General features: G+C 35.2%; 1 protein-coding gene across 1 annotated transcript; it reads right to left on the reverse strand.

The window, feature by feature from the left end:
- Positions 1-352: 352 nt before the first annotated feature.
- Positions 353-3,284, reverse strand: LOC145592476 (large ribosomal subunit protein uL16). The gene is made up of 4 exons (XM_081648938.1): positions 3,151-3,284; positions 2,009-2,510; positions 1,484-1,565; positions 353-635 (listed from the first exon to the last, which is right to left on the reverse strand). The coding sequence occupies exons 1-4, from the start codon at positions 3,158-3,160 to the stop codon at positions 558-560; spliced, it is 672 nt and encodes a 223-aa protein (XP_081505064.1). The 5' UTR covers positions 3,161-3,284; the 3' UTR covers positions 353-557.
- Positions 3,285-10,528: the final 7,244 nt, after the last annotated feature.

A 10,528-nucleotide genomic window follows, 5' to 3' on the forward strand; every position in this document is an offset into this window, starting at 1 on the left:
AACCCAGTACCACATTAACAACGCGGACGACTATGTAACATGATAAATCACATGATAAGGCTAACTTCACACATAAGAGAAATCTCACAGAATCAGACCAAGAGCAGAAAAATATTCTTAAATTGTGAGCAAATACAAATAAAAACTCCGCATTTTTAAGCTGAAGGAGATTTAAAAACCTTTTGTGAAATTATTGCTTCTTAATAAACACTAAATAGTGACATGGAGTACTGCCCACTGCTCTAATTTCATCCCGCTTTGATCTGGGACATTGTTTAGGGTTAAGAAATTCCAGTTTCTAGATGCAACCTAGTTCAAACAGCATAGCTCAAGTTCATAAACACCCTACCAATCAGAAACAACCACAAACTATGAATAGATTCATTGGTGCAAATAGCAAGTGTACATGACTTTTAAAGATACGAAGTTCAATTTCAAAACTTGAGGCAACAACAGTAAACTCGAAAGATAACATAAAGTTGAAACTACAGTCAAAAAGGGTTCTGGTTTTGTTTGATCACTACTCAAAGCCAAGGAGCTAACACAGCTACTCTTTCTCATGTAGATGCAGTAGCTGCAGTTAGGAAAGCTCTCCCAGGTTGACGGTTGGATAGAGGTCCATGGCATCCAAGAAGCTGCAAGGTAAGAAAATAGAGATCAGATGAAATCCCAGAGGCTGCATTACTATAATTTTTGAAGGAAATTACATATATAAAACCAGAAAGCACATCAAATAAGCAAATATAGTATATTTATCTTTCATGCATAAGATGTACAAGTAATTGTAGTTTAATGCAGACATCAATGTTCAGCATCACAATGCACCAGAATTTTTACCATTGTTCAGGTGTGTAAACGCTATACCAAACATGCATAATCATAGGAACATTAACCATTTAAACCCAGATAATCAACACAAGTATTCATACATGTACTTGAAAAAAAAGGCTACTATAAGAGTTTTTAAGAAAAGGATACCAGTCATAACATTCGGTCTCTACTAATAGTACAAATAGACTTGTAATTATATTTCATGAGAAAATACTGCACAAAATCACACCTAGTTCACAATACCATGCATTCACCCCAAACCAGATAGCATCTAGCTCTTCAATACAACAATGAAAAAGTTTATTATTGGTATGCTTAGACACACTATTTTTTGAAAGAAGTCCCATACTTGGAATTGGGTTCATCTTTTTAAGGCAACTTTTACTCAGAAATAGCCGGCTCATTACATTGTGAATCACAGACTAATGCTGAGTAGACACAAACATATAAATAACAGCTAGTTGGCTACACAGAAACATATATACTTAAAACTTGCAACTGACAGTGTTGGATCAAGGATGAAAATTGATATCAGTGACATTTAGAAAATAAACCACAGAATCCATGATTAAACAATCAAGCAACTTAGAATATGTTAAATATAAACAAGCTAGGAATTCCCTTGAAACATTAAACAAAAAACTTCACAAACCTTAGCATTGACTCCATCATTCATTATTCTGTTCTCAGATTTGTACTTGAGATAATCAGCACGGTTGTGTTTGGTAAAGCCCCTGCATCACAGACAAATTTAAAAAAAGATTACTTTTAGCAATTCCACAAAGAAACAAACCTTCCCATTTACATGACTATCACACCTTCAATTCAAGATTTACAAATAAATACCAAAACTTGGGGTTAAATCAACAAATTTTAACAGGTAGTTTTCATCCAAAAGGACATCATATACAAGAATTATATTCCTCCATACTATGATAAACTAATTTCAGCATCAACTTAAACATCTTAAAAATAAAATTACTAAATAGTATGCCTTGATCATTTTTAAAAAAACAAGTTGGAGCTTTTCAAATAGAGTTAGTAAAATCACAATTTACAAGAAAACTCTGGTTCAGCAATGATATTGCATGTTTGCAACCACACACAATAAGTTTGAAAGCAAGCAATGAGACAATAAATTAAATCAAGTAATCAATAAAACCAATAAATAGCATACCACTTCCTGCTGATAATAATCTTTTGACGACCAGGGAACTTAAACTTGGCACGACGGAGAGCCTCCTGAGCATGGTGACTGTTAGTGTCCTTGCATCGAACAGAAAGAAGCACCTGCCCAATTGCAACCCGGGCACAAACACCTTGAGGTTTGCCGAAAGCACCCCTCATACCTGTCTGGAGCCTATCAGCTCCAGCACATGAAAGCATCTTGTTAATACGGAGCACATGGAACGGGTGAACCCTAACCCTTAGATGGAAAGCATCCTTTCCGGCAAACTTAGTCATGTACTTGTTGCAAGCAATTCGAGCAGCTTCCAAAGCCTCACTCGACACATTTTCCTTCTCCCAACTAACAAGATGGACACAGAAAGGGAATTCATCCACACCCTTCTTCTTCATACCCACATCATAAATCCTAATCTTAGGATCGGGGACACCACGGCAAAACCGCGATTTTGGGTATGGCTTGTTCTTAATCTGACGGTAGCATCTTGCCGGTCCTAAACAAATCAAATTACCCAAATCACATTTTAGTTTTTTTATTCAATCATTATCCATCTAACTTAAAACATATCACACTTTAATCTCATTAACAGCAGAACTCAAACGCAATATCATTATACGAGTATGACATTAAAGCCCATAAACATGATATAAAATTGATAAATTTTAAATTAGATTTACTATAATGCATCCACAATACTCAAGTATGACACATGCATATAAAAAAATAAGTACTATAAGACTTAAATACAGCTCTAAAATAAGGCAAAACTGAACAAAATTTGAAAACCTAATTACTACTCAAACAAATTCGAAAAATTGCAAATAAAAGCAGCCAAAATTAACTAATAAATTCCTCTCATCTAATTCAACAATACTGAATACAATTAGCAGATAAAATCTAAGCAAAACAAGCGCATTTTATACCATGATATCAAGAAATGCGCAAAAATTGCAAATTAAATCATGAGTAACATACATTCCTATACTAAAATTAGTATAACTTTAAGAATAATTAACAAACAGATCAATAACATACATTTCTATACTAAAATCGGTTTAACATTCCAGAATAATCAACAAAAAGATTAGAAATGGAAGAGAAACATTAAAAAGGAGAGAGATTAAGAGGATTACTTCTTCCCATGGCGGCGATTCTTCAGCAAAATGTGAGCAACTAAACCCTAAAATCAGTGTTGATACTAAAAAGAACGAGACTTTATATAGTACCAGGAATTTTTGCGGTGCCCTATTTATTGGGCCGTTTGATAAGGTCTGTAACTTGTGATGTTGGTGGGCTTTGTGCTAGCGTATTGAAAAAACAAGTATTACGAGTAAAATGAAAACATTATCGATCAAATTCTATGGTTGATGGCCCAAATATTACGAGTAATTTTTTTTTTTTTTTTTTTTTGGTGAAAAAAACAAGTGAAATTGGTATCAGGAATTTTAGAATTTAGGATAAGGAAAAATGAGAAAGATGAGGGAAAAGAATAGGGAAAATGAGAAGAAAAAAAAAAAAAGTTTTAATGAAGTCACATGGCTGGTCAACACCGTGTTTTTGAGGTCAAACTTGAAAATATGGTGAGTGGTATGTTTTTGCAAATAAGGTCTAGGTTACTTCACCTTATTTTTACTTATTCAGAAAAAATAAGTTCTGATCAGATCAGAAAAAATAAGTTCAGATCAGATTATCATTTGATGTGTAGTTTTTATCGCTAAATATCTTGAATTTCGTAATTAAAAAAATTGTGAAAATTACATATTAATAAAATACACTTTATTACGAATCTACCATTATCTCACTTGATACATTTTTTCCTTATAGATTATCGTACATTTAAGATAAATGTTTAGTCAAATTAGACAATCAGATCAGATCAAACCAGATCAAATCAGACCATATCAGATCTGTTCAGATAAGTAAAAATAAGGTGAACCAAACAAGCCCTAACTTTATTTAAATGGTAGTTTCTCAAAAAAAAAATAAAAAAATTATAAAAAAGATTATATTTAAGGTAGTTTTTGAACAAAAACAAAAACCAAAAAAAAAAAAAAAAAAAAAAAAAAGATATTTTTGACAAAATTTCCTAGGATATAATTATTGTTTGATTTGTCTTTCAATTGGAAAAATAATACGGTGTAATTTTGTAGTGTAAATATGTAACTAATTGTTGGTTTTGTGGCCATTAAAGGTAAAATCAGATTTTTTAAAACTCTTTTTTTTTTTTTTTTTTTTTTTTTTTTTTACCACAATTGTTGAATATACTATATTTTTTAAAACACAATTGTTGAATATGATTGGGAAAAAATTGGTATCATGACTTATGGGTATTAAAAGTATAGTCGAAGAAACACAAAAAGGGAGGGGCTTATGGCCTGTTCTCATTGACTGAAATGAGCTGAATTGAACTGAACTTATTAGAGCTGATCTGAGCTGAACCAAACTGAACTTATTAAAGCTGAACTGAACTAAACTGGATTGAACTGAAATGAATATTTTATAAGAGAAGGAAATTAGGAGCTGAACTGAACTTATTTGACTTGATCTGAACTGAACTGAACTGAATATTTTATAAGAGAAGGAAATTAGGAGCAGAGCTAAACTGAATTGAAATAAAATGAATATTTTATAAGAGAAGGAAATTAGGAGCTGAACCTAAATTGAACTGAAGTTATTAGAGCTGAACTGAAATGAAATGAATATTTTATAAGAGAATGAAATTAGGAGCTGAACTGAACTGAACTTATTAGAGATGAACTGAACTGAAAATAATCGTATGAGAACAGGCCCTTATTGCTGCAAAAAAGTTCAACCTGCATCACCTTGAACTAGAAACACATGCTGATGCCCTAAAGAAAATGATTCAGAATGCTAAAGATTTCCTACATCACGAATTGGGTATGATTATTCAAGACATTGTGAGGATGCTTGAAGAGGATTGGATTGTTATCATCCTTCATGCTAAAAAGCCTGTGAATGTTGTTGCTCACGGATTGGCGAAAATGAGTACTCAAATGATTGAAGGGGATGACATTAAGTACTGCTATTACCCCCACAACTCGTTGCACATGTCTTCACCAAAGATCGCAAGAGGGACTAGCAGATCTAGTTCGTATGGACAGGCTTCTAGGTTCATGCCTGTTCCTTATTCCTGCTATTACAATACTTCTGCTGTTGTTGTTAGTTGTGTGGTTGTTTTAAGTTGTGTTGTTTTTATGGTTTTAGGGAAGGCTGATGAAACTTTTAACAGCTTTCCTTTTTAAAGTACTCTACTATTGTAATGAACAACTTTAAGCTGCCTAAAGGCCTTTAGGCCATATCTATAATATATCTTTGGTGTGTGTTAAAAAAAAAAAAAAGTAAGAAAGATGGTAGATGTAACGTATAATGATTGTTTGTGTTATAGTAGTTTAGAATTTTTTTTTAAAAAAAATAGTGTACTTATTATATATCCGTATATCGTATTGGTTAGGGTGATATAACTGTGTTTCTTTCTGGTTTTAAAAAACAGCCTAAATAATCTCTTTAAAAAAAACTATGCAATGGGTGTGTTCAAGGAAGCATTATATTGGAGGTGTGTTTAAGGAAGCATTATATTGGAAGTTTGCTCAAGAGTTCAAGGAAATCCCTCCATTGCCTAAAGGCCCTAAATTAGTTGATGAACCAGAGCAAGGGTGACTCAGTAGTGAATTTGTGGCCCTAAACAAACACTTGTTGTATGTTTGTTTGCTCACGAGTCACGAGTGAATCTATAGTAAATGTGAGTTACTCAGTAGTTACCTATTGGAGGAGATTAGGCAACTATTTATATGCGCCTTTGTAGGCGTCGTTCGAAGTGCGCCTATGTTAAAGCATGTGTGAATATGCTTGGCACTCATAGGAAGTGGGAATTGACATAATACGATTAGGGACAAGGAAAGTAGGGAGCCGCCAACAAGTTTTTAAGGAACTTGTAAACCGTTCACGGATCATAAAAGGCAACCACAATTAAGGGACAACGGAAGACAACAACGATTGACCCGTGAAGGTTACACCCCATTCATAATCCATGAGATTACTAACTCCATATGGTTCGGAACCACGAAAGGAGGATCAGGGATGATGGTACGAAGTGAGTCATGGAGCCACATTCGTCCGTATTGGCCTCTACTCGATTCTTATAGTGAAAAGCAATTCCTGCGATCTCAAAGGCATGCAAACAAAGATTCAATTTGCTCCAAACTATTATTGGCTAAATTGGTTGAATATTAATGCAACACATAATTCTAAAATATTAGTGATCACTTGATTAAATAACAAGATTAAAAAGGAACCTAAACCGGTTGTCCAAATTATCTTATTAGGCGTGATTTTCAATTACATATTCCCTTTAACATGAAATATGGTGATCAATAAATAAATAATAAGCATTAATATTGGAAGCAATTTACAATAAATCCAACAATATAAAATCGTTAGAAAAATAATAAAAATAAAAGGAACATAATTCTTACTTTGGTTCTGTTTTCTTGCAACTATAAAATAATAAACGAGTTAGTAACTTCAAGGAAAATTAATCAAACAATAATTAAATTAAATTAAATTAAATAGAGTTGATTTGGGGCCAAACCCTCAAACAGTTCTACCTTTCACGCCTTGGTTTAAGGACAGAACCTCGAGTAAAGTATGGACTCCTTGGAGTGCTTGAAGAGGGAATTTTGAAAGAAGAAAGGTAGGCTAGTGTTTAGGCTGGAGCATAGAAGAGAGAAAAAGAGAATTAATTGATGCCCCGTACATAAAAAATGAGGGGGTATTTATAGGGAAAATGAGTAAAGGGAACACACGGAACCCTAAAAAGATAAAAACCCTAAAAAATAATACCGCGACACGGCAGAGAACACCGTGACACGGTGCCAGCCACCGTCAGATGGGGCAAACTCCCGTGACACGGTGGAAAACAGAGTGACACGGGAAATAATTAGGTTACGGGAGATAAAACGCGTGAAGGGTTTACGCGGAAAGGACACGGAGATGCCCCATGTCACAGCACTGGCACCGTGTCACGGTAACACAGTGGCATTGAGCCCCGTGACGCGGGAAACTGTGCGTCCATTTTTCTGTTTAAATTCATTTTTGCCCCAAATTTCGTTCAGCCTTTTTAAGTGCCGATTGATAATTTCGAGCCATTTCTGATTTATTATTTATTAATTGGGCTAAAATAATAAAATAAAGGAAAATAAATAAAATAAAAAAGGTTTGGGCCAAAATTAAAAACAAATTATGCTTTGACTAAACATCAAGACTGATCCATGGATTATTAAAACTAATTCTCAATTAAATACGATTTTTTAAGCACTCTCGGGATTAAATACTGAACCCGACCAATAATGGCGATGAAAAATTGTTCATCATCGGGTTTGGTTTTGGGGAGACATTTTTAGGTGTCTACAGCCTTGATGGGCTGTTATTAGGCCAATTAGAATAAGAGAATGCATTGGGCCGGTAGACCTTTTTGTAAGGGCCCTTATTAAACAAATTTATTTCTCTTTGTCCCAAAATAATTAACATAAATTAACATGTTGTACTATTACATTATTTAATCGTGTTAAAAAATAATGCAATATTAACCCAATAATATAGAAATAAATCATTTATCCGTGTATAGATTACTTGGATTTTTTGTAAATTACCACCCCAAAATGTATCATGTATTGAAATAACCAGCCATTTTTTTTTGAAATTAAAAATAACCACCCATATTTTACAAAACATGTAGGTTTTACCACTCGACCTATACTCCGACCAGTTTTCCGAGCATGGGCTCCATATAACGGCTGTTTTTCTATTTTTATAAAAGTTGTTTCTCGATTTATTTTCTCCCTTGTTTCACAAATTACTCCCAAACTTAAAATTCTTCATTTTTTCCACAAGTTCTACCAATTTTTACTCCAAGTTTTGCAAATTGACAAGCGAATCCTTTGAAGAGCACACTTAAATTTTTTTACACCAATTTGTACAGCAAGGTAATTGAAGAACACACTTAATTTTTATTTTTTTTAGTTATTTTGCAATGTTTAATGAAGTAGACTTCAAGTTATACGATATTTGTTGTTTGGAATGAGTTTTATTAGGAATTTAATGATGCAATCGTTGTTTGATTCATTCAATTTAACTTGAATTGGAAATTAGGGTTCTTCATAATGAAATTGTGGGGCACATGCTCGGAAAACTGGCCGAAGTATAGGTCGGGGTGGTAAAACCTACAGTTTCGTAAAATATGGGTGGTTATTTATAATTTCAACAAAAATGGGTGGTTATTTCAATACATGTTACATTTTAGGGTGGTAATTTACAAAAAATCCAGATTAATTATACCGTGGGAACTTTTGTTGCATTTAAATAAAACTGATGAATAGTAGGTGAGGCAACAGTGGGTGAGGAGAGTATATACTTTAGCTTTAGCCTGAAACTAGGTTAGAACCCGTGCTATGCACGGTTTTACAGTACAATAATACTTTCATTATTCGTTTATTAAAAAACATATAAAACAAACTCATTAATAGTAAAAAAACATAAAAAAATGTATCTCAATTAAGTAGTATTATATAGTGTTACGTAATATTTTGTATTCTTTACTACTACACTTTTTAATTTTATTTAAATTAGTGTATTATTCCCTTCCCTAAATATAAGGCTAAAACTTAACAAACTTCTTTCAAAAAAAAAAAAAAAAAAAAATTAGCGGGAAATTTTTATGAGGTAATGTAACATGTATTTTGGGGATAATCATGGGGGTTTACTTTAGTATATAATATAGATATAGATGTAGATTGACACAGTCAAAAGGTTGAAATGAAAAAGAATAAAAAAGAATAACAAATTCCTATAAAAAAAAACACCAAAAATATATATGACATCATAAGTGCATTTGGCGGGAAATTTTTTTATGAGAGCCCGACACATATACAGTTTGGGGAGAGGATGATGTCAACAATTTTCTATTTTAGTAATAGTTAACTAGTTTTGTCCCCGTGCAATGCACGGATTTATAAAGTATGATATAATAATAGTCAATTGAAATAGAGTTAATTGAAATTAAATGACTTATGTAACACTTTTTTTTTAAAAAAAATTTGAATTTAGTAATGTTTACTTTAAATTTTTTTTAATATTAGCATTTTGGAGGGAAATTTTTTCATAAAATCATGCCAAGTTGTTTGGGTCCAATTTAGTCCAATTGGGCCTAGTCATTAAATGATCCAATTAAAAGCCCAAGGGCAAGGTTCAACTCTCCAATTGTGCTAAAGTCAAGATCAGTCAACAAGGCAAGTCAATTGGGCCAAGGCCCACTTCTCCCATATATGCAAAGGTATAAAAGCCATCAATATCACATTTGTACATATACACACAAAAAAAGCCTCAAGCAATTAATTCTCTTGCATAGCTCTCTCTCTACATATTGTACTGACTTTAGCATCGGAGGGGCCTTCCTCGGCAACACCCCCGAGGCTAGTTTACGTGTATTTGCTGTGCAGGAAACCCTCGGTCCAGCATCACTTGGACCGAGCCCAGTCTTCACCACTTCATAGGACATTCGGCAAGGTCCCATTATTTTTATCCGAAACAATTTGGCGCCGTCTGTGTGGAGGACTTTCAAAAAAAAATAAATCTTTAAGCCAATTTCAATCGTTCTACCTCAATCTTAGTTCCAATGGCTAAGAATCGCAAGATCAAGAGCAACGGTGCTTCTCCTCCGAGAAAGCGCCGAAAATCACTAGGAGGGGGTCCCTTAGAACGCCCCACTCCTATTCCATCTCCTCCTCGGGATAGGAGCCCCTCCGCGGGACCCGACTCTCATGGGGAGCCTAGGGAGAGATCCGAATCTCCTATAATCCAGTCCAATCATCCACCGAGTCCACCTCAGTCAAATGAGGACAACCGGTCCACTCAAAGGACCCAATCTCATGCCCGGAGTCAATCCCGGACCATTCACACCCATTCTCGCTCTCAGCCGAGGACACCCTTGACGGGGCCCAACTCGGAAGAGGTAGTGAGAGCTCTAGCGGTTCTCATGGAAGCCATGAAGGCCCAAAATATGCCGCCTCCACGCGGCCGAACCACTCCGCAAACCAGGAACCAGCGGAGGAACCTCGGCCAGGAGGGGGAGAAACCCTCCTCTTTCAAGGAGCTCGGCGAATGGGAGGAGGACACCTGGAGAACCGAGAGGGAGAGAAACAGGAACTCTCACTTCTTCAGGGAGCCTTCCACTCAGCTCACTACGAGTAGAGCCCATAAAAGCAGTAGTTCTGCCTCTCGGCCAGAAACTGTTCGCCGAAGCGTTCACGACCGTCTCGGCGATAGGGAACGGAGCGTGCACAACCGCCTCTCCTACCCTGTAGCCGAAGCCCAGACCTCCCAGCCGGGGACGAAAACCACTTCTACCTCTCTGAGAGGGCGGAGCGCGGTCCCTTCGGCTGGGAATAAGGGCAAGGCCGTGATGCTGCCTTCCACTTCTCCATTCGAGCAGTGGAT

Source organism: Chenopodium album, chromosome 18 (genome assembly GCF_948465745.1).
Source record: "Chenopodium album chromosome 18, dcCheAlbu1.1, whole genome shotgun sequence".
Taxonomy (NCBI): Eukaryota; Viridiplantae; Streptophyta; class Magnoliopsida; order Caryophyllales; family Amaranthaceae; genus Chenopodium; species Chenopodium album.

Coding starts and splice junctions, on each gene's coding strand:
- LOC145592476 (XM_081648938.1), bottom strand. Junction 1,566..2,008: donor ATTATTATCAGCAGGAAGTG/GTATGCTATTTA, acceptor TCTGTGATGCAG/GGGCTTTACCAAACACAACC. Junction 636..1,483: donor ATGATGGAGTCAATGCTAAG/GTTTGTGAAGTT, acceptor CTTACCTTGCAG/CTTCTTGGATGCCATGGACC.